Genomic DNA, 23,864 nt, shown 5'->3' on the forward strand with positions numbered 1-23,864 from the left:
TGTGATCATCTGGAGCCATTCTCTGTCCCAGTCTTTCAGGATCACTGGGCACATCTTGTAGGCGGAAGCTCGGGAGTCCACACGGAGATGGAGCCACCGTGCAGGCTACCGGGCCAAGGGCCGTGAAAGCGGGGGACTGATGTGAATAGCTTTCGGAGGAGGAACGGCTCCCCACCAGGCAGAGGAGGGCCCGCGGAGACCGATGGGCTGGTGGGGGGCGCCCCCTCCCGCCTCCAGGCCACCCCTACAAGGCGGTGCTGCTAGCAGTGCTTCTGGTGCCCCCGGCCTCCCCCTGAGCCTGCGGGGGCCCATCTGGGGCCTCCTGGCTCATGGCCACATTATCAAAGGCCTCAGGGACCTTGATGGGCAGCTCAGGCTCCTCCTCGAGGTTCTGGCAGCAGCCGCTGCAGCGGCAGCACGGCGGACAGCCGCACAGCAGACAGCACGTACGGCAGCAGAGCCGGCAGCAGAGGCAGCAGCGGTTCTGGCAGCAGCCAGCGAACAGCGAGATCAGGTCATCCCAGGGCTTCAGTGAGTGCATCCACAGTGGCAAGAAGTTCCAGTTCTGGAGCCTTCCGGGCAGGATGCGCGGGCAGCGCGACTGCAGGAGATTGAGGACCACCACCAGGAGGATCACGAAGATGATCGGCACACCCACACCCACCAGCACCGGCCAGCCGGCCAGCGAGAGGCCGAACACGGCCAGCGGAGTCAGGAAGAAGAAGAAGATCAGGTAGAAGACGGCAAACCAGCGGTACTTGGCGGAGACAATGCCCAGGCCCTTGGCCAGGCGGATGGGCAGGCGGGTGAAGGGGATCGGGTACCATAGCAGGATGCCCGAGATGTTGAAGAAGAAGTGGCACAGGGCGATCTACAACACAAGAGAGGGGACAGGTGAGTGGGTCTGGTGCCTGGGGGAGTGAGGGTGATGGAAGGATGGTCTACTGGTCTACAAGGCGTCCTAAGCAGAGGCAGGGGTCTTCCTGGTCTTCAGAGCACAGTTCAGAAAGGGCCTGATAAGGAGGAAGGGAGGCTCTCTGCCCAAGTAGCCTGGCTCCAGAGGCCACTCTGCTCCTTCCCCATGTGCCCATTAGGTGCCAGGCATCACACGAAGGGCTTGGGACCAGTCTGTCCGATACATTAAGCACTAGCTGTGTGTGGCTGCTGAGCACATGACCACGTGGCTAGCCCACATGGTCTACATGAGATGGGCTGCAAGTCCAGAACACACACTTGGTTTCCAAGACTTAGTCCGAAAAAGAAGGTAAAACACCTCACCAGCTTTTAAATCGATTACATGTTGAAAGGATAATGAGTTAAATCAGATACGTTATTAATAAAACTAATCTCCCTGTTTTAGTTTTTTAAAATGTGGCAACTGAAAATTTCCAATTACGTGGGTGGATCAAATTTATATTCTACACTCAGATTTCTGTCCAGACAGAGTCTCATCAGATCCTTAGAATAATCCTAATGAGATCCAGTTCCCAGGTTTCTGATGATGGAACTGATGCTCAAGGTCAGGTCACCTGTCTAAGGTCACTTAGCCTGGAAAGGCAGGACAAGAATGCCAATGCCAAAGGTCTTGTCCAAGTAATTGAGCTGATCCAAGCAGGTCCCCCTCATTCTAAGCCCAGAGCACAAGTGACTTCCCAGTGTCCAAGCAGAGTTCCCCAAGAGGGGAGCAAGGAGATGGGTAGTGTGGTATTTATGCCTCTTGAATACTCTTCCCACCACTACCAAGTAGTGGCCTCCCCGCCTGTTTAAACCACCACCAGGGATGGGAGCAGTCTCATGGTTTTGAACACAGAAAAACTTGGCTCTTGTTCAAAACCATCTGCTTGCAAGCCCACAAATGGTGCTTAGCTCCCCCAGAGCCCCCAGTCTGCATAGCCTTTCCTAACCTGCAGTGAGCTCCTCAGGGTATTGCCAGGGCTGGCCAAGGCAGCCAGAATGGCGGTGGTGGTGGTGCCGATGTTGGAGCCCAGCGTGAGCGGGTATGCCCTCTCGATGCTGATCACACCAATACCTGGTGGGAAGATACAGAAACTAGAGTATCAGCCTCAGGGGATGATGGGAGATGGTAATGGCAACAAGAAGGGGAAGCCGAGGAGAAACTCACCTATCAGTGGGGTCATAGCGGATGTGAACACGGAGCTGCTCTGCACGACGAAGGTCATGCCTGCCCCCACGAGGATGGCCAGGTAGCCGGTCACCCAGGCAAAGGGAAATGGAAAATCTAGGAGACAGAGGTAAAGAAAGCTGTCACAGGTTTCCTAAGGAGGCCTGGATTGGGGGTCCAGCTGGCACCTCCAGAGGATCTGGGTGGGGGCATGGGCTGGGCCAGAAGGTCAGGTTGTATGGCAGCCTCCCCAACGCCATGGCCGGAAATTAACAAGTGGGATTTTTAGAATCCTTTCCCCTTGCATATTCAGATGGTAGAGCCAAGAATGTGTGTGTGTGTTATGAAGGCAAATACACACACCCCAAAATTCCTGTGTTGAAACCCTAATGTCCAGTGTGATTGTATCAGGAAGTGGAGCCTTTGGGAGGTAATTAGTTCATGAGGGTGGAGTCCTTATGAATGGGTTAGTGCCTTTATAGAACAGAGATCTTGCTTTCTCTCTACTAATGCCATGGGAGGACACAGTGAGGAGTCGGCCACTGTAAATCAAGAAGTGGGACCTCACCAGAACTTGACCATGCTGGTACCACGCCCAGACTTCCCAGGCCTCAGGACTCTTTGAGAAATACATTTCTGTTCAAGCTACTGAGCCTAGGATAATTTGTTACAGTAGCAGAACTAAGACTCCACCCAAATAACCACCTTTCTACCACAAAGCACTTGGAGCACTGGGACCTCTGTTCTTCTGCCTGGCCTGGTCTCCCAGTGCCATAGATCCTCCATCTTTGTGAAGGACCCTGGAGGCAGGACGGGCAGCTCGAAGTCCCACATATGGAGCTCTCAGGACTGCCCATATGGCTCAGACCCTGCCCACCCAGCAGGTGCCCAGAGTGACCCAGCTCAGCCACATGGCCACCCTGGGACAACCCTGGGAGGCAGATATTCTTGGCCCCATTTCACTGAGGTTTCACAGGGAGGCGATGTCCTTGGCCTAGCAGTCTCTCATTGGCCAGGATGCCATACTCATCAGCAGCTTCTCCTGGCCAGTGGGGCTGCGCTGGCTGCCTCACGATGCTGACGTATTATCCACAATCACATTTTCTTCCCAGAAGTTGAAGGGAAGTAGGGAACAGGGTGGACATCCATTACCCTTTTCCTAAGGGCTCCTGACAAACCCCAAAGCCATGGGCATAGGAAAACCTGCTGGAAGGAAGGCTTGTCTCACAGATCTCTGGATTTGAGCCCCCTCTTCCTCAGGACCTTTCGAACATGACAAAAGCTAGTGCCTACTTCCCCAGACTCTACCCAAGACACCAAGGAAGATTTCAAGGGCAAATGGGATCTCAACTTCTTCAGCTTATCAGATCCAAGAGAGAAACTCCATGCTATTGCTAGATAAAAATCTAAAGGAGTCCCCCCACACCAGCAGCCATAGTGATGCCATGCCCTAGAGAGCCCAGAATTGGCAGGAGTGGGGGGTGAGGGTACCTACCAGTGTTGAGAGTCTTCTTGATGACAATGGCCACCTGTCCCCGGAGCACCGAGCCCAGGAGCTTGACGATCATGATCAGGCAGCCGCAGAGGACCAGCAGGGAGACTAACAGCAGGATGGTGCCAACGACAAGGTCCGGGAGGTTGGAATTCACAAAGATGTGCTGGCCTGAAAAGACCATGGAAAGCCCTTGTTAGGAGGGCCATTCCCTCCGCCCCCTGCCAAGGCCACAGGTTGGTACTCATTCCCCCAACATCTTTCTGTATGACAGTAACAGAATCTTGATTGTTAGCTTGACCTATGGCAACGCAGAACAAAGACCAAACTTCCTAGCCGCCTTCTACAGCGAGGTGTGACCCTGAGGCTCTGTTCTGGTCAGTGGGAGCCTCATAAGGCCAGAACATGAGGTGAAGTCCTTGTAGCTACAGAGCTAGTCTGGGCATTCTACCTCTAACTCCCACACAATGTTCTACTCGTGAAACTGAGGATACTTACAACGGAGAGTCTGAGGAGCAAAGTGGGGTAGGGTGGACAAGTCAGAGTAGGAGCTATTGCTAACTGGAAGCCTCCTTATTTTTTTATATGTCCTGCATGGCCCCATGATTATATATATTTTTACTGATGGATGGCTACCACCCAGAACACAGGAGGTGATGAACTCATGGACACTGTGAGGTCAACCACACTTAAAATACTTGCTGCTCAGAATGAATGTGGATGGTGGGGAGAGGAGGAAGAGAAGCAGAGATACACACATGGGTAGATAAGGAATGATAAGAATTAAAGATGTCAGGACGCCTGGGTGATTCAGTGGGTTAAAACCTCTGCCTTCAGCTCAGGTCGTGATCCCAGGGTCCTGAGATCAAGCCCCACATCGGGCTCTCTGCTCAGCAGGGAGCCTGCTTCTTCCTCTCTCTCTCTGCCTGCTTCTCTGCCTACTTACGATCTCTGTCTGTCAAATAAATAAATAAATAAATCTTTAAAAAAAAAAATTAAAGATGTCTAGGCCAACATTCCTGGGGCAACAGTCTAGCTTCTTAAAGAATCAGAGCATCACATAGGCTCACTGCCTTGATCAGGGCTTTAGCTCCAGGGTCTTGAACGTGGCCTACTGGACAGCAGGGACTCATCACTATAGGGTCAATGTATCTGTTCTGTTCCATGTGGGCCCCGCATCTCCTGCAAATCTGGTGGGTGCCTCCGTAGAGCACGGAGGATACCAATGCATCCGGAGGGAGAACTCCGGAACCTATTGCTGAACTCTGGTGCATTATGGGACCGACAGAGGAACTGGGCCTCAAGACCTAGTTCCACCCCCTACTGTGGGATCTTGGACCTGTCCTTGAGACTTAGTTCCCGCTGCTGTGAAAGTGCATAGTTCGTGACTTGGAATAATGCTGGTGTTCAGTGAATCCTAGTGCGCCTTCACTTACTGTGCTTCACGCAGAGAAAGAACACTGTCAGCAGCCCCCAGCACCCATCCCCGTGGCTGACACTCTGCTGAGACCCACTCACACTTGGCAATGTTCTCCTTGAAGGTCACATTCTTGATAGTCCAGGTGTACAAACCATCCGACCAACAAAGGGAAGGCGAGGTGCAGTTCTCAGGCGAAGGGACAGTGACATTCATTTGAGTCTGAATGATAAACATTGAGAAATGGTATGTGTAGTTCACACTACGCACTTTCGATGGGGACTAGCAGGCAGTGTGGCAAGTAGGAGGGAGACACACATCAGTGTGTGTTTGTATGTGTGATGCACTGTTTCCATGGGTCCCTCCATCAGTGGGAACACAGGTGGTCAAAGGTAAGCCAGGAGACATGAAAGTTACAAGCCAGGAATAATCTATCTGCAGTGCGGGGTGTGGCAGAATGAGCCGGGTCTGTCCTACTGCATTATCTGTCTATCCAGCATTCAAAAACTTGTTTCCTTAAGGATTCTCACAGGCCAATTTTTACTTCCTCTTACCTCTCATTTGCCCACACTGCATTAAAAGTTTTGCCTAAAGCACAGGTTCAAGAGTTTGCCCACGCAGCAATAGTCTTAGAAACTCACCACGTTGGTCAAAGTTTTGCACCAAATCTTGATCAGACTCTTGTTTTTGGCAGTTTCATCATTCATTGCGATTTCACTGATAACCTTCTTATCCAGCTGAGGAAGACAACAGGCAGGAGACAGTCAGCACATCCTCAGCACTGGGAAGGGACCCACATGGAGAAGGTTCTACTAAAGGGGCTTCAACAACATAAGCCCGACTGAGAGCCCCTGCCGGAGTGTGCCAGGACTCACTCCATCTGCACCCCCAGGATGGAGCACCACACCTGGATGGTAGCAGGTGTTGGACAAAGGAATGATCGTATCAACAACGGGCTGGCAGCTGGGAAACACACAACAGATTGTCATTAGTTGACAGCAAAACCCAGAAGGTAAGGGTGGTAAGGGGCAAGGTCAAAACTGACCCATTTTCCAAGGCAACAATCACAAAAAACCTTTTAAAATTTATTTTAGTAATATTTCAATGACCCTAGGGAGCAGAGGGGTGAGATGGAAGGGAAGGACAGCAACCTTTCTCTTGGGATAGAAGCAGGATAATACTTTTCCCATGAGCCCATGGGTGCTGAAGTCAGTAGGGGGACTAAAATGGCCCCAAGTGTCCAATGGAGTCTTTTGAGCTTCAAGGAGCGCTTGTCACATGCTCCCACCCCAATAAAGATGATATGTTTTCGAAGTCAAGGAAAACAAAAAGGCCAGTTATGATACCCGGTGTCCCCAGAGTCTCACCTCCCATGGCCTTTTCAGAGGCGTTATAGACCCTCATGCTTTTCCACTATCCCTGCCCAGTTAGGAGAGGAGGGGAGTTAGGGGGAAGTGGGAAGTTTCCTTTCCCTCTCTGAAGGAAGCTGGGTTACCTGGATTATGAGCTTGGTGAAGGGGTCTGTGATGACTTTCAGAAGTGCTGGGGCATCTTCTCCATTCTTGAAGTTAAAGGTCTCCACCACCAGGTCGGTTAGGGTCTCCAGGTAATGGGTGGCTGCCTCCAGGGGCAAGAGCACCAACACAGACAGCCAGTTGAAGAAGTCATGGACAGTAGCTCCCGCAAAAGCCCTGTAAGAATCCCAACCCAAGCCAACAATTGGATTAGTCAACAAGCAAGTAGGTACCAGTCTAGGCAGGTCATGGATGGCATTATCTGCCGGTGGGGTGGGGGTGTCACCTCTGTCTACATTCAGTCTCACAGCAGTTCCCAAGTGGTTGATATCAATATCCCCATTTGGCAGATGAGGAAACGGAGGACCAGCAAGCATAGGGGAATAGATGACCACTGCCTGGGTGCTGGGTCCAGGACCCCTGGACTTCCACTGCCCAGCAGAGGCTCCCCCACCACGCCAGACAGCACTCAGTTCTCTCTGCAGGGGGTGGTGGGAAGGGAAGTAGACAGGTTATGGCCATAACAAGGAGCGCTGTGATTCATCCAGACCACTTCTGAATCACGCCATTGAGGACAATCTTCCTTTGGAAAGCTGGGGGCCAGTGGTATGGCGGTGACCAAAGCCATCAACTGAATTCTTTGTTAAAATCTTGAGACTCTGATGAACCATTTGAATGGCCTGCACAGAAAACAGGTCAATATACACTACAATTTATATCTGAGAAGGTTTGCACGGTCCCCTGAATTCCATCCTATCTCCAGACTAACAAGTGAGATGTTTTTCCTCAATAAAAAAGTTTTCCTTTAAAAAGTATCTGCATGTTGGGGCCCCTGGGTGGCTCAGTTGGTTGAACACGTGCCTTCGGCTCAGGTCATGATCCCAGGGTCCTGGGATCAGATCAAGCCCCACAGATGGGCCCCTGGGATTGGATAGAGCTCATGAATCTGGGCAGGGAGCCTGCTTCTCCCTCTCCCTCTGCCCTATTCCCACCCTCACCCCCCCACTCATGCTCTCTCTCTCAAATAAGTAAAATTTTTAAAAAACAAAAAACACATCTGCATGGGCAAAAAACCACCCAAACCAAAAAAAAAAAAAAAAAAAAAAAAAAGGACTTGAACAGATAGAAGCTAATAAACCTGTGTGGGAAATGCTTAACTAACTTCACTAGTAGTAAAATTTATTTACATTTATTTACCTGTAAGTACAAATCTTTACCTGCCATATCAGCTAATATTTAAAAAAAAAGTAACCTATTCTTCCAAGATAAGGTGATTTAAGACATCTTCATAAAGTGATGCAAATATTTCTTAGTTGTTTGGCAAAATGTTTTAAGAGCCTTATAGGGGTCGGATATAGTCATTACTTTTCTGAAAACCCACAAGGTGTTCCAAATCACCAGGAAAGAATGATGCACGTCTCCAAAGACATTACTGACAGCAGTCTATTAAAATGTAAGATCAAGTGTAAAATAATCCAAACGAGGGCTGGGCTAGTTCAATTTTATTCCTATGTGCAGCCACTTTCATAGATCATGTTTATATTTGGCAAGTTTATATTTCATATGTAGCAGTGAAGAGCCCAGAATCTGTAAGAAAACCTAGACTGAGTCCCAGCCATGCCCCTTAGGGAAGTTATTTAACCTCTTTGTGTTTCTGTATTAATGAAATGGGGCAAAGAAAAGTCTATTCAGCTTCTTAAGAAGATCAAATTAACAGCCGGCCCTGGATAATGTTGCATCCGTTCTCGAGACCCTTGGGACATTTCATCAGGAACCAAAGAAGGTTAGCCGTGTCTGAGCAGAAGAAATGAGCAGCACCGAGGACCTCTGCCACCTGCCAGTTCACCAGCTGATGAGGGATGTCATCTGCTGATGACCCAGCCAGCCTGCTTACTGCTGTCTGCCCGACCTGTGCGGAGACTGGGTCACATAGACAAAGTACTTCTGTTTTAGAAACTTCTGGAAAAAGCCCATCTGTCAGAAGGCAGGCTGAGAACGTGCTTCATTTTCCCATTAACCTTTTGGAAGGAAGGGGTACCCTCTGCCTATTTCAACCCGCCCCGTTTTCCGATCTTCTGCACCCACAAAAACTATATTTTGCCTTTTATTGGCATACAGGTAAAGTACAAAGGGAAGGTGGCAGGGGTTGAGCTCAGCCAAAAGAGGAAGCTTTAGGAGGTTATAATTATTTCTGACTCAGCGGGATAGTAAATCCTATCCTAACTGGCCTTGTTTTAACTACACCACCCGGCAGGGAAGCTTCTAGCTAGGGCTTGCCTTTAGGGAGCTCTTGAATGCGTGCCGAGTACCTGGCTAAGCATTTACCTGTAGGACTGGGTTTAGTCCTTTGGACAACAAAGGTGACAGCCAGCCAGTGATCCTGGCGATGCCTTGACCATGGAGCTGAGTTTCATCAGCTGGTAAGTATGTGATCCCAACCCCCAGCTGCATTCTACTACAGCTACTTCGGAGCTCTAGCAATGGCCAACATTATTTGTATTGGCTGATTAAAGGTAGTTATGAGGACCTGGCCCAGCAAAAGCTGATTCTGAGCCTCCTACCTTCTGAACTCATTCCGGTCTCCCGCCTGCATGAGCGCCACAATGGTGTTGGTGATTGAGGTCCCAATGTTGGCCCCCATGATAATGGGGATGGCTGCACGCACACTCAGCACTGGAAAATGGGAGAGAGAAGGTTAGGGAGTTAGCAAGCTTAGAAAGGCAGCCTGGCTACATTCCCGATGTGGCCCAAGGCAGGCTGACCTCAGTCAAGCTGGTAATTGCCAAAGCAGCCTTTCCTAATGATTTTGGGGCCAGCACCAGGCTACAAATCTGATGCAAGCTGAGACGGCTCACAGAAATATGCATGTGTACCCCCAAAAATTTCCAGCACATAATTTCAGGGACTCCGCAGACTCCACAAAGAAGCCCGTCTGTGGAGCCCAGTTTACAAGTGCCTTTCTCAATTTCTCTATCCTCCATATTACAGGTGCAAGGCCAGCTCAGGCGACAACAGGAAACAATGTTTAAAGACTTGTGTATTTATTATGGGAAATTTCTTTTTCTAAGACAATTTAGTACACTACCACAATGTTCTAACATATGAAAGCAAAGCTATATATTTTTAAGATTTTTATATATTTATTTTAGAGATAGCATGAGCCAGGGGAGGAGCAGAGGGAGAGGGACAAGCAGACTCTGCACTGAGCACAGAGCCTAACACGGGGCTCAATCCCACCACCTGAGACCATGACCTGAGCTGAAATCAAGAGTCAGACACTTAACTGAGGCACCCAGGTGCCCCAAAGGTAAAGTTATTTTGAAGAATAACTTTTTTCTGATTTAGCCCAGAAAAGTTCTAGTTAATTTTGCTAAAAATACTTGTTTGGGCTGAAAATTAACCAGTTCAAATTGTCCCCCCACCCCACCCAAGACTCTGTCCCAGTTTAGCCAGAGAAAACGATCAGCACAGTCAAGTTTGGAATGCCGGCTTCCCAAGCTCAGTGGTCCCCAAGCCAACGTGTGATGGGATTACATGTCTTTACTCTTAGCACAGAGCAGTGATGGAAATGTTCCTTATCTACATGGCCCAATATGGCAGCCACCGGCCACATGGGACTATCAAGCCCCTAAAACATGGTTAGTACAACCCAGCAACTAATTTTTATATTTAAAGTAACTTAAGCTTAAATAAAATTAAATAGCCATATGTGGCTAGTGGCTGCTGGACTGGACAATACAGTTCCAGAGAATTCAGAGCCGAGTCTTCAAGCCTCGGGGACTTTATTTTCAGACCCAACCACTGGAATGGAAACAGGAGACTGCCCAGGATTAAGGCAGGACATGTCATAGTTGTGCAAGAAAGGAAGACACCAGTGACTGGCCTGGATGTATTCAGAACAAATTCCTGGCTCCCCAGCAGGACAGGGAAATGCCTGCAGTCTGGGCCCACAGGTGCCTGGACTCACGTGAGGAAGCCACCATGCTGACGACGATGGACGACGAGGTGCTGGAGCTCTGCACCAGGACGGTCACCAGCACGCCAATCACTAGCCCAGCCACGGGGTTGGACATAATGGAGTTATTGCTGAAGAACTGTCCAGCCACCTTTCCTGAAGAAAACAAGTGCACGGTTTGGAATGTTAGGTGGGCACTGAGTATACTGTAGTCTCTAGACACAGCCAGTGGGCTGGGTGGGGGGTGGGAAGGCGAGGCCAGCCTCCAGCCCAGCTGGTACCTCCGGACTCTTACTTCCATGGGCTTCTTCCCAGTGCTGCCCTGGCACCATGTCTCCCCTTCTGTGACCGAGCTCCCGGTATACCCCCACCACCCAGTATATCCCTTCACCCTGTAGCCTCCCACACTTCTGCCATTCCTTTCCACAGCAAGCCCTCCTCTAGCCTTCTCTGGTCACCAACGGCCTCAACTCTACTTGGCCCAGTGCATGTCAGTGAGTCTCCTGATGCCCTAATTCCCCATTCAGATTTATCTCCCAGGAATGGATATTCTCATTCTTCTCTGTCCACCTTATCCAACCCCCATTCTCCAGCCCCAGCCTAGCCTGAGATGCCCAAGACCACCAATCCATTCCCCAACCCATTTATGGGCCCAGAGGGTAGAGGCCACTTGTTAGGTACTCAGAGGGTGAAACGCCTTGCTGATGCTGCCTTGGACCAGGGACTTGGCAGTGGCATCCAGGTGGTTGGTCTGTCCCTCATCCATCCCCACAAGTGCCCCCTTCCCCAGTTCTCCCAGGTAAAAAGATGAGTTCCCAAAAAGGGCACCATGGGGTATAGAAATCCATGGTCTTCCATGTGACTGGGATCTGAGTTTGGAACCCACTATACCAGCTCTAGGCTGTGAAATGAAGGTCTGGGCAACATGACCTCTTTCGGCCTCAGATGCTCCTCGTCAATGAAAAGAGCTTTGGGAAGCAAAGTGCAGGACCCCAGGTGGCATTCCAAGTGCCAGTTATCAGTGTCATCCCCTATTGGGGAACACAGGGGACCAAGCCCATGCTGATCTCACTCCTGGGTCCCCCTCACACTGCACAGCCACCCTCAGTCCTGGAAGATGTTTTGATAACTGCCAAGGATACAGATCCACCAACTCTGGGACCCTTGTTCTTCTCCAGCTAAGGCCCAGCCCTGATTTTCCACAGTTGCTTTAGCTCGAGAGCACTCCTAGCTAATAATCTCTTCAGGTGGGAGGCTCAAGACAGCAGGGATCCCTGAGATAAGTCCCTCTGTCAGACAGCTTCCTGTCCAGGGTCAGTGGATGAACACAGGAGGCCAACGGCTTGGAACTGGCTCCAGACCTGGCTGCTGGCCTAAGCGATGTCAGCCAATAGTCACAGCCCCTTTACAGACATCAGTTTTCTCTTCTGTAAAATAGGGGCATGACTTCACAAGATGTCAGGTGACTTCTTGCCCTAAAACAGGCTGAGAGGCTGCAGCTGGAGAGGGCTTCCTGCATTGTGACCAGGTGAACCCAATACCACAAAAATCCCCTCACCCTACATCTTTGTCCCTTCCATCCGTACCTCCAACCAGCTGGAAGGCACTGCTGAGAACATCCAAGGAGCACACGAAGAAGTAGAGAAATCCCAGAAGCAAAATAAATTTCCCAATTCCCTGGAAGACACAGAGAATCTTCCCTTTGGTGTCTCTCTCTGGAGTAAGGGAAAAGGGATGAAGTCTGTTAGTGCCCGAAACTCAGAAGTTTGGCAGTGAGCTCAGAGGTACCCCCTTCTCCCTTCTACACCCCCACTTCAGGTGGCTATAAGCAAGGCCTAGAGATGGGACACAGCCATAACTGCAGTTTTCAAAGCAATTACCACTATAGTTCATTTAGTTGAAGCCTGTGGTGAGGTGTCTCTGAAAGATCAGCTTTGGAGAAGAGGGGTCCTATGGGGTCTGGGGCAAGCCAGACTCCATGCTCAGCTGAACCAGTGCTGCTGACTGGGGCAGTTAAGGGCACTTGGCACCTGCCAAGTGTGGGATCAGAGATAATGGCTCTCCTAAGCACCTTCAAAACAACATAGGATACTTTCTAGAACGTGGCCACAAAGTAGCAATCACAGGCTCCCCTTGGGGAGGATTGGGGTGTGCACACATCCTGGAATGCTATGTCCTTGGATGCTATTTTCTCTGCTCCTTCTTACAGTGGTTCTCACCTCCTCTCTCCCAGCTGTCTGAGCTGCATACAGACCCCACACCCTGTACCGAGGAAAGAAATGCAGCATTTGCCTGCATACCAGCCTTGCTGGTTGTATAGTCTATCTCCTGCAAGACTTCCTTGATGCCCACATTTAGGTGGGGAGCCCCTCCAGTCCAGGAGCTCTCAGTGAGGGACACTGTCTGTTCACTGCTGCATCCTGAGCACAGCTCCCGGGAGCCAGTCGGCCCACAGTGGATCATGGGGAGCAGCACAGTGCCTAGCGTTCCAACACTGGGACACTCGCTGAATGAGGGAGAACAAAAGTCCCCCCAGTCCTCACACTGTGCTTGGACTTGAAGCCTCCAAGACTGCCAGGTGGCATCCCTAGCCAGGACCTTTGTTTGAAGGGCATCAGAGCCAGGGCAAGAAAGAGGACAACACAAAGGAGACAATACGGTGGAGACCGTGAACCCAACCCTCACTGATGGGAGTCCCTCCTGCCTGCTTTTACCTGACCACTTGATCCCAGTATCCCGAAGCTCAGGCAGGTCCCAGGGGTCTGCCACCTCGGTGGGCTCCTCTATCAGTGCCACAGTGGAATTGGATGGCAGAAGTTCGATCTTGGTCACAGGGCTCCCAGTGTCATCTATCCAAACAAGCAACAGAGGCCATGAGAATACGGGTCAGACCAGAGTTTCCGGGGGTCCTCACAGGAGGCCAGGCTGGGGCAGGATGGGCAAGACTTACTTTTGTTGGTCTCCTTGCCTTTCCCAGGTGTGGTGGGCTGCTGACTGGTGACCCCTTCCAGGTATTTATTGGGGTTGGGCTGGGCATTTTCCAGCTCGGGCCAAGGAGCCATGGTCTATGGACAGAAAACAGAGCTTATAGAAGCAGCCACTAAAAGGCGTCACTCTCAGGTGCTGTGTCAGGAAGAACCAGTGGCTGCAGAGATTCTGGAGAGATGAAGGGTGTCGTGCTCAGACAATTTCCAAGTGTGGGCTCTTGAACGCCTATTTCTACCTCTGGGTCTCCCTCATCTGCTCGCCTCGGCTGTCGATACATCAGACCCTGTCTTAGTGTTTTTCCATTCTAGCCTCAAGTCAGCTGAACTTGCTTTGGTTTCTCTCACTTCCCTCTCTCAGCGTCTGTCTTAACTCTCCTTCAGTCAGCAAGGGGATGCAAACCTATCCATCTTCCACTCAGGGAACACCAAGTCCTCAAGCCCTACGATGGGTTCCTCATCTGCTTTTTATTTCTAAACTACAGGTCTGCGCCAAACCTCATCCAGGGGACATAATGTATGTGTAGATCCTCGTATACGTTCTACCTGCCTGACCCACCACCGAGTCTTCTGTGAGCAGCGTGACCCGGCGGAGCTGGTTTGAATCCCAGTGGTGCCACTTATCGGTGAGTATGTGTTTAGGAATGTCCTTTCATATCCCTGAGCATAAAGACATAAATGTCTCCCCGTCTATAAAATGTGGATAGTTCTTCATACTTTGCAGGGTTACGAGATTAATGGCGATACCTAGAAAGTGCCTGGCATCAGGCGGGCAATTAGGACTATGCGATGCAGCTGAATTAATGACCCTTTGTCAGAACCACATTCCTTCCAACCTTTGATAAGACTTCCTCATAACCCATTTTCTCAACAAAGCCTTTCTTGCTTACACAGACAGGAAGTGTGGCTCTTGACACACTTTTGGAAGTCCACTCCTTGTGGTCCTTGTCCTTTGACACACGTTAGACAGGGGAGGACAAAGGACTGGAACAAACAATTCACAGAAGAGGAAGTACAGGTGGATAAAATACTACAAAATAAGAATTTGGCCTCATTAACAACCCAAGATATGCAAAATGGAACAGGGAGTTAAGTTTCGACCATCAGATCAGCAGAAAATTATTTCTTAGGTATACTGTGCTATGCTAGAGAAGAGGCAGTGAGAGGAGCACCACTACAGAACGCTTTACTTTTCTTAATACATCTCTAACCTAGTCATTTCACTTCTAGGAATTAAGAATCTAGGAACATTTTCTCCCAGAAAATACAAAATACCTCCCTGTTCCAATCACTTCTTTGAAGAGATGTTCCCAGAATCTGGGTCTCACTCCTTTCCTATTTTTCTTAAATGGATCTACTTCCTGCTTACCAAAATGTAAGCTCTACCCCTCAAATAGAGGCTTTGTCTAGATCCTCACTGTATCCTGGGGGTCTGGAGCTCTGCCTGGCACATCGGCAAGGCCCAATAAATGGGGATTGACCGAATGAACGGGATGCAGACCAAAAAGACGTTGCCACACTGTCAAAAGAGATGAAAAGTAAAAACAGGGAAATTGTTGTATTAACCACAGTCCGTCAGTGAGGCATAACAGCATGCCACTGAAAAGGTGATAGAGAGCCAGAAGAAGATAAAAAGAAAAAAACCCAGGAAAATGCTTTAGCTAAATTGTGAATAAAAGGTACTTCTTTGTCCTCCTCACAGTATGTTCTCATAGGCTCTGGGACAGCTGCACGGGATTCAGAGTGGGTGATGGGATTGTGGGGGACTTATTCTTCCTCTCTATGAAATTATCAAATTCTCGTAAGAGATGTAGCCCAACCCCAGACCCACAAGTTGCAATGGTTCGGGGACACCCGTGGTGGCACTCTTCTTTATGCTGGTAAGCCAAGACCTCTGCTGATTCTGGGTGTCCCCATCAGGAGGGGGTTTCATCCGCCTAGGGAATTTCGACTTTTCCCATGAACTGCAGGACATGACATGTTCTTCCACGATCACAAGGAAGAACGTCTTGCAGTCACCAGCTTCCATGAATACGTAACCAGGCCTTTCATTTCAACTTAACGAGCATCCAACACAGGGCCTGGCACACAACTGGCCTCACATGCTTTCCAATAGGACGCTAGGACCTGCCTGGCCGGCGAGAGCCTGTACTGACTGAGCCTGGCTGTGCTCAACCTCGCAGCCACCCATTCGGGGAGTTACTGTTCTCCCATTAGATAGATGAAGAAACTGGGGGTAAGGAGGCTAGGTAACTTATCCAAGGACCCAGGATGTAGAGCTGTGAGCTCGGGTCAATTTGAATCCTGAGCCCTTTCTGGCAGCCACTCCTGGGCTGGGCGTTCTCTGCAGGCCACTCAATTGGTTTCTAGGCTAGACATTGCTTCTAACGTCCGGCCCTCTGGAGTTGCTGTGCCTGCCACAGGTTCGACTCCTCCCTCAGGCTCAATGAAATTCCTTCTTACAGCTGACCATCAAAGGTGGGGCAAACCCTGCTGTTCTCAAGGCCTGCTAGGGTGGGGCAGGGGATGGGCTTCCTGGAGTTGTGCTGGAAGGCGGCTACGAGGCTGTGGCCCCAGCAGGAGAGGCGGGAGCTGGGTGGCTGGGGAGGACAACCTAGGCTGGTTGGAGAGAGCTCTAAGCTCAGCTCAAGGCCACTCTGCAGGTGCAGGTGAACTGGCTCAGGTTTGAAATAGCACAGAGCTAAGAAAAGACAGAGCCAGGTCCCCATGCTTAGGGAAGCATAGCTAAGGGGTCTACCTCTGTGACTCTCCCAACACAGGATCCTTAGCCCCAGGGTTTTGGGGAAAGAAGCACTCTTGGGGCTCTTCATTTCAGTCAGGCTCTAGGCTGGGTAACTTTACACAGTGCAAATGTTCTGAATCCCAGGCCAGCTCTGCCTCAGATACTAAGGCAGTCACTCGACTGCTCTGTGCCTCAGTTTCCCCTATGCAGAATGGGGCTTATAACAGTCCATAACCCACTGGGTTATTAGACAGCTTCAATGAGTTAATTTCTGCAAAGTTCTTGGGACAGTAACCTATCTGATCAAGTGGTTAAGATTCCTCTTCCCAGCGCCCCTGAAAGGAGTTAGTGTTATTCCCATTTTACAGATGAGAAAGCCAAAGCACTCAGAGGAGTAGAGCCACTTGGCCCAGGTCCACAGCACGATTTGAGAGGGTCTGACTCCGGAGTTGGTCCTGCCTCTCAGTTCCACGTCTGGAACGCTCCTGGAAGGGATGAGTCATGCAATAATGGCACCAAATGTGCACTGTATCTGATGAATGCCTCATTACCAGACTCATCGGAAGATGCCTCAACACTCAGGTGGTAGAAGTCAGCACCCCACTTCCACATACAGAGCCGAGGGAGGAAGCAACAGCTCGGTGGGCTGGGTCTCAAAGCATCCGCCACTCCAGTTTTTGGCACAAAAGCATTCACCTGCATCAAACTTCAGCCACCTCAGGGCCCCTTGGAGCAGTCGGCACTTCCCCATCACCCCAAACATTAGCTTCGCTGTTTGCCACCCAGAACTGCAAGGTCGTCTCTGCCAGCCCCCACACCCAGCCAGCACCAGGACCTGCTGACTCGAGCTGGGAACATCACAGCTTGTGGTCTCCGGCCCCCCGTGCCACCTCACCAGGCTGGGCCCCAGTGCCAACCAATACACAGCAGCCTGTTTAACTGGTTTGGGCCCCAGTGCCTCCCAGGGGTTAACTTTGCCAGCACCCAGCTGTGATTGCACGGGGACTCCCCATTTCTTTACTGCCCAATGCTCCCTAAATGATCCCCTCCTCAGGTCACACTGGCCTCAGTTTGGGGCCCTAAGTCCTCTCTGTAGGGTGCCACCCTCTGCTCTTGCCTGGGGAGCACCCCTCTTCAGAAGGCCCTCCCCCCATCTTTCAGTCCAAGCCCTCCCTCCACACCTGCCTGAGTCCCACGGGCTCCTCTGACCACCCCCATGTGCCAGGCAGCACTGCCTGTGTGACTCATTGGGCTCCCCGCCACACAGGGAGTCATTGATTTCTAATAACAACTACCATTTAACGAGCTCCAGCAAGGTGCCAGGCACCGTGCTGGGCCATGACACGTAATATCTCCTGCAGTCTTTATGCGAGAAAGGGGTCATGCTCATCCCCACTTGCAAACAGGAAGACCTGGAGCGCAAAGAACGATTATGCCACTTGATCAAAGTCACCCGGCAGGGGAGGGACAGTTTTTAAACATAGTCAGTGAGGCTGGGGCCCTGATTTACAGTATCCTTGGCCATAATGTAAAGGTATTTTCCCGGAGCACTGGTTTTACTCCCATAACTGGGGGGTGAGGAGGCTGAAGAGTGTGCCTGGTGGGTGACTTACACTGGACACAGGATATTTACATGGAGCCTGTGCTCAGCCTCAGCGCTCCTGACATTTGGGGCAGATGATGCTCTGCTGTGCCAGCGATCTTGTGTTATCGTAGGAGAGGCAGCATTCCTGGTCTCTATTCTCGACATACCTCTTTCCCCTTAGTTTTAATAACCCAAAAGTTCTCCAGACATCGGCAAATGTCCCTTGGGGACTGAGAATAACTTCAGACTTCACATCCCAGCTACCTGGTTTCAAGTCTCAGCGACGCCATTTGCTGTGTGACTTTGGGCTAGTTCCTTTGCTTCTCTGTTTCCCCACATGTCAAATTAGGATAACATGACTGAGGAAGGATTGTTATGCTTAAGGGTGTTATGTATTAAAAGTTCTCAGAATAGTGTTTGACACCTTGTTAAACCTTCTGTGGTTTTCAGCTATTGCAGTAAAATAATCAGGGACATTGGAAAATAGAGGACAAGACTTCTCTGAATTCAAAATTAAAAAGACAGGACATAAAACATTGCTTTGAGCTTGCAAGGGGCGACTCTGAACTACTCACAGATTTGCTAGGGGTTCCCATATACTTGGCTTATTCTGCTCCAGGGTAGCTTGAAGGAAAAATTTGAAAACCTATTATGACCTTCTACAACCTCTCCTTTTATAATCTTAATTCACTCTAGAATCATACTCCTATCTCTTTGCACATCTCTACAGCCTTCTCTACTGCTGTTTAACTTTGAGGTAAGACCCATATATTAATGCTTTTTCTCCCAGTGCTCAGTAGACTACACATCGCGGTGCTGCTCACATTTGGGAATGGAGGAGTCCGCATTCAGGGTTTGCTGAAGGGAGGCACCAGGTCCCTGACTAGGAAACACATCAAGCCTGCAGTTTACACCCCCACCATAAGCTGGGTTGGACAAGATCTGCCGGATGTTAGACCCGCATCAAGAAACGGGGCCCTGAACATCACAGCAGCCCCACTTGGAAAACTCTCGTCCCCACTTAGGTCAGAAGGGTGATTATTCGCCCTTTTAAATTGTGTTTTCAGGGACTGGATTTCTGAGTGGTCACCAACTAACCAGCAAATACAGAAACAGACACCTCGCCCAGTCTAATGTCCAGGGCGCTTAGAGGACAGTGAACAGTGGGTCAAGCAGACGCCCACTTGCGCTGGTACAGAGGAATAGGACCTCCCGGCAAGGGATCCTACCTGCTGACGGGCCTCAAATACCAACTTACTCTGAGTCCTTTGCTGGCCTCATTCACCTCCAGGCCCTCATTTTACTCTTTGCCAGTACCACCAGAAGGCAAAAAAACCTGTGAACGTCTCCACGGCTCCTTCTTAGAACTCTTGTCTTCCCTACTGCAATCACTCTTCTCAGCAACGTGGACACACAGGTTCCACTCACCTCACCTTCCCAGGCAGCAAAACCCCAGCTCTCGTGCGGGCTGACCCCGCAGTTCTGGAGGAAAGGGAGGCCCTAGAACCAACTGCCTGTGATGGACCCTGAGGCCGCTGCTCAGGGCCCCTCCTCCAGGCCCCCAGAGCTGCCAGGTCTGCTGCCAGGATAGCGCCCAGCACACAGCACCAAGATAGCATCCCGCAGTGGGTGAGGACCTGATCTGCGGAGTCCTGCCATGATGTGGGACCCTGAACCTCTCTGAGCCTCAGTTTCAACATCTACCAAATGCGGGACAATCTCATCTCCCTCCCTGAGCTGTTGCAGGATTGACTGATTAATGGGCCTGTGTGAGCCCCTGAGCAGAGGGCCTTGCAGAGTAAGAATGGAGAACTCTGTGGAATGAATTGCATCATGGACAAGGCACAGCCCAAACGCCACTGGGCTCTAGACCATAAGCTCGTCTTCTCAGTGTTCAGCACAGCAGCGAACCCTCTGTTAATATCTGTCCAATAAAGGAACCTAAAGCACAAGAGAAAGGCGCTAACATTGTTTTGTGATGGGGGAGTGTCCTATGTGATCCGTGACCTTATTAAATTTTACAATAACCAAGTTCTTTCCAGTTTACAGAGACTGAGGCACGGAGAAATTTAAGAAGTCCCATGGCTACCAGCAGATGGGGTCAGTACTGGAACCCAGGAATGCCGGTTCCCAAGCGGAGGCCCCCTTCCACAGACCTCTCAGCCAGGGGCTGAGACAGAGGGACCAGGAATCCTCTGGGCTCCCTCCAAGCCGCGTGCCAAGCTCCAGGCTCCAGGGACTTGCAGGAGAGCTGGCCGGTATAGTCCCCCTGCAGGGGTCCCTCCTACTTAATCCTTTAGAGGGCTAGAGATGCCAGCCAAGAATGCTGGAATGACTGGCTGCTATTCCCACAAAGGCTTCTGGCCTAACGGAGACCTGGATTCAGCAGAGGCCAAACCTTTTTAAGAGTCTCAGCTAAGCAGGAAAAGGTGACGTGACACTGAATGAGCTGGACAGAGACCCCGACCTGAATCTCCGGCCACTCTCCCAGTGGGGTGCCAGACACCGGCCTGTCTGGAACCTGCTTCTCTAGGAAGGGGCTCTGAGCAGCCGCTGGGGTCTTTAGCACCTTTGAGCCCCCTCCCCCCCACCGTCTCTCTCCCCAGGGTATCCTTTGATCTAGCTGTTCCCTCGCCCTACCTTCCCAAGGGCACACTCCAGCACTCTCTTGCTACCTGCCAGAAAAAGCAGAGAAGCATCAAGTCATCCACTTTGTCTGTTTGGTACTAATACCCATAAAGATTTTTTGTTTGTTTTAACCCCTAGGCACGAGGCTGGTGGGTCTGAGCACACACCTACTCTCTTGCTCCCCACCACTCATCCCTACAACTGCACTGGCTTCTGCAGAATAACCCTTTCTGCTCCACTTCCCACATCCACATGTGTACCGCCCCGCCTGCCAAGAGGACCTCCTCAGGCCAAGGAGAGGACACTTCTCAGACCTGGGGAGCAGGAAAATGTAGGGCACCTGGCAGTCACCCAACCCCTCCACTAGGCATTGTTTGAGCTTCCCCAACCAAGACCAGTGCTGGTGCCGCCTGTACTCCGAACAGCAGCCGCCATTCCAAGTGGGAGGGGGAAGAGGCAGGGCAGCTCCTGTAGGGAGAGGAGACAGGCCCACTGCCTCCTCCCGGGCAGTGGCCTCCAGCACCGCAGGGAGCACCCCACGCAAACTAACCCGTCCCATCTCACATGCACTTCACTTCTGCAAATTTACTTCTAAGCACTTGTACTTTCACGCTAATTCTACCTAGGAAGAAAAACTAAGACACAAAGAAATTAACTGCTTCATGTTCTACAGACTCTACACCCTCAGGAACAATTCAAACTCAGGTAGTCTGAGTCCAATGTTCAATACGCTTCAGAAATCCTTTCAGATGTTGAAAGAATGACCTAGACTTCAAAAATTCCCAAGAGGGCAATGGCTACTTTTTTTTTTCAGCTTTCTTCAGCCATCACAAGGTAAAACAATCCCAAAGACACGTTAGTTGGAGGTGGGGAGGGTGCGTGGTAGTTGGGGGCGAGGTGTGTGGCACAGGAGACGGAAGCAATTGGTCTGGGCTTTGCATTCACGAATGGCTTTAGTTTAGAATTTTGACTATAGGCACGAACGGGGTTTTAAAAATACATTTATTCTATCTCTTTAAACCTGGGCTATATTACCAAACTACACCCTCAGGATGCACTTTCAGTGTACTTTTATGAACTTTTAAAATAAATCCTGCCATTCACTTTTAACTATACCAATTCTTGTGCATTGTGTTGGGGGTGGGGGTTAAAAGCCCTAATGACCGAAACCACTTTAAACCTATCGCAATCTGTCTGCAGCCCTCTTTTTGCACTCTGGGGCACTTCTGAATTCAGTGGGATGTCCTAACTACTTCCTGTTGATACTGCCATTCCGCAGTCCCCACAGTGGAGGTGGGGGGAGAGGAAGAGGGCAGGCAGGGAGGAAGGTGGCTGAAAATGGTGTTAAAAGTTTATTCCAAATCACTGATCCCAAGAAGCCGTTTTCTTCATTAAATTGAATCCAGGCTATTTTTATGTCAGCTTAGTGCCTAACAGCTATAATCCAGACGTCCGTCCTCCCACCACCCGGGACTTGTTTCCATGAGGTGGTTGAGTGATTTGGGGTGGATTTTGGAAGGGGCAATTTGTTAAACATCCAAACCTTGTAAAAGCATGCTCTTCCTGCCACCGGTTCCCAAAGTTACAAAAATAGAGATCATTATCAGCAGGTTGGCTGGCAGGAGCAGAGAGATTCAAACACTCTTAACAACCTCAAATAATGGTCGCTCCTCTCAGGCACAACTTTTTCAATACCCAACCCTGAACAACTCTGAACTCAGGAGTGGGGGCAAGAGGAAGACAAACAGGTCCCAACCACGCAGAGCTAACACAGAAATTGCTTGTGAATAGAAACAGGGAGGGAGAGGGGATTCTGAGTGATGAAATCCACAAGCTGCCTCCATGAAATCAATTATTGTTTGAGAAAGTTGCCACCTCCCTAAGGAAAAGGAGTTGATTCTAACACTCCTACCTCCGGGAATCTGAAGACTGAATTAATTCCGTTCTATGTGCCTCCTGTTTCTGACCTAGAGATGCTGGGTGCCCTCCCAAGTCGACCACACCTGTGCATATTTCCTTGAAAGCCATCCCCCCAGACTGCTCACCTGGTATCCTCTGACTTTGCAAACACTGAAAAACTGTGGGTGCTGTTCTCCCAACACAAGCTGGAAAGACCAGCCCTGTGAGGATGGCAGCCTGCCCTGATGGGACCAGCAACCTAAGACTGTATCCTGCAGTCACTTTAGATCAGTAACTCCAAAAACAAGAATGGTGACACATGGAAGTCACACTGGTGGGAATGGCATTACTGGACAGCCACACAAACCTAGAATTTTCAGCGCAGGAAAGGCTGGGAGAGGGTTCCCTTCCCCTTCTCACAAAGAGGGGGACATTAAGGCCCAGGGTTCATAGCCACCTGCTTTAGGTCACACTGCTAGTAAATGACCAAAAAAAAAGAGAGCCCTGCCGTCCTGATTCCTATGTGGCCCCTTTCGCTCCCCCATTTTCCCCTCCCCAAGCCATGAGTTTCAGAATATGTGTAATTTTAGACACCCCCTACCCCCACGCCGGTGGTTGACTAATAACAGGGTCAGCACTAAGAGCGTCCTCATGGGAGTTGTAACAGCAAAAGCAGTCACACTGAGAACACAAATAGAATCTGATAATTTAGGGAAGGTGTATTATTTTGTCTTCAGCCCCAAACCAGCCAAGTTCCTGGAGGGGTGAACATCGAGGGCTATCTGGAGGAATCAAGTGTGGGAAGTGTAAATGAAGGTTCTTTCCAGGGCAAGGAGGGAGAAGGAAGCGCCCTGGGCCGGCGGGTACTCACCAGCGATCCTCCCGCAGGTAATGGACCGAAGGAGGCACCCAGGCGGAGCTCAGCCTCCGCGGCCCGAGTATATATAGCGAAGGTGTTGCGCAAAGAGGCCGGCGGCAGCGGCTGTCATCACGCCCCTCGCACATTCCAGGACCGCCTGCCGCCGCCGGGGCACTGCCTACCTGCCGGCTTAATGAGCCCATCGTGACCTCGCCCCGGTTCGGAGGAAAGCCAGGCGCCCAGGCTGCGGGAGAACCTCACTCGGCCCGTGTCCTGAAGGCAGCGCTAGTCCCGCGCGCCCTGCCCCCGCCCCAGCGCGGGCCGCACAGCCCAACAAGTGGGGGCTCGCTGGGCTCCCCCCACCGCAGGCCGCGGTCCCACAATCCCACCCAGTCCCCTGCTCTCTGCAAGACGCTGAATCTTCTAGTTTAGCTCCTGTGAGGCTGAAGAGGTCAGAGACGTTGAGACACAGATAAAAGCCAACTGGAAACTCAGGGACAAATCCTTCCAAAACAAAGCCAGGATTGTTCAGCCTTATCAGTCTTTGGGGTGCTTTCTGCCCTCCTAGCCTGGACTCTGCAGTTAAGACACTTGGCCAGCTGGAGCCCTGGGTCTGCCACAGGGCTGGGCTGGATTAGCCAGGCTGAGCAAGGGGAGAGGAGCTGA

At 50.7% G+C, this 23,864-nt stretch overlaps 1 protein-coding gene across 1 annotated transcript; it reads right to left on the reverse strand.

The window, feature by feature from the left end:
- Positions 1-230: 230 nt before the first annotated feature.
- SLC34A2 (solute carrier family 34 member 2) lies at positions 231-23,272 on the reverse strand. Its single transcript, XM_032853848.1, has 13 exons — positions 23,211-23,272; positions 13,451-13,565; positions 13,215-13,349; positions 12,087-12,215; positions 10,513-10,656; positions 9,107-9,218; positions 6,527-6,722; positions 5,673-5,768; positions 5,133-5,253; positions 3,618-3,785; positions 2,123-2,239; positions 1,905-2,029; positions 231-871 (listed from the first exon to the last, which is right to left on the reverse strand). The coding sequence occupies exons 2-13, from the start codon at positions 13,560-13,562 to the stop codon at positions 245-247; spliced, it is 2,082 nt and encodes a 693-aa protein (XP_032709739.1). The 5' UTR covers positions 13,563-13,565; positions 23,211-23,272; the 3' UTR covers positions 231-244.
- Positions 23,273-23,864: the final 592 nt, after the last annotated feature.

This window comes from Lontra canadensis, unplaced genomic scaffold (genome assembly GCF_010015895.1).
Source record: "Lontra canadensis isolate GAN:19392208 unplaced genomic scaffold, GSC_riverotter_1.0 scaffold1, whole genome shotgun sequence".
Lineage (NCBI taxonomy): Eukaryota > Metazoa > Chordata > Mammalia > Carnivora > Mustelidae > Lontra > Lontra canadensis.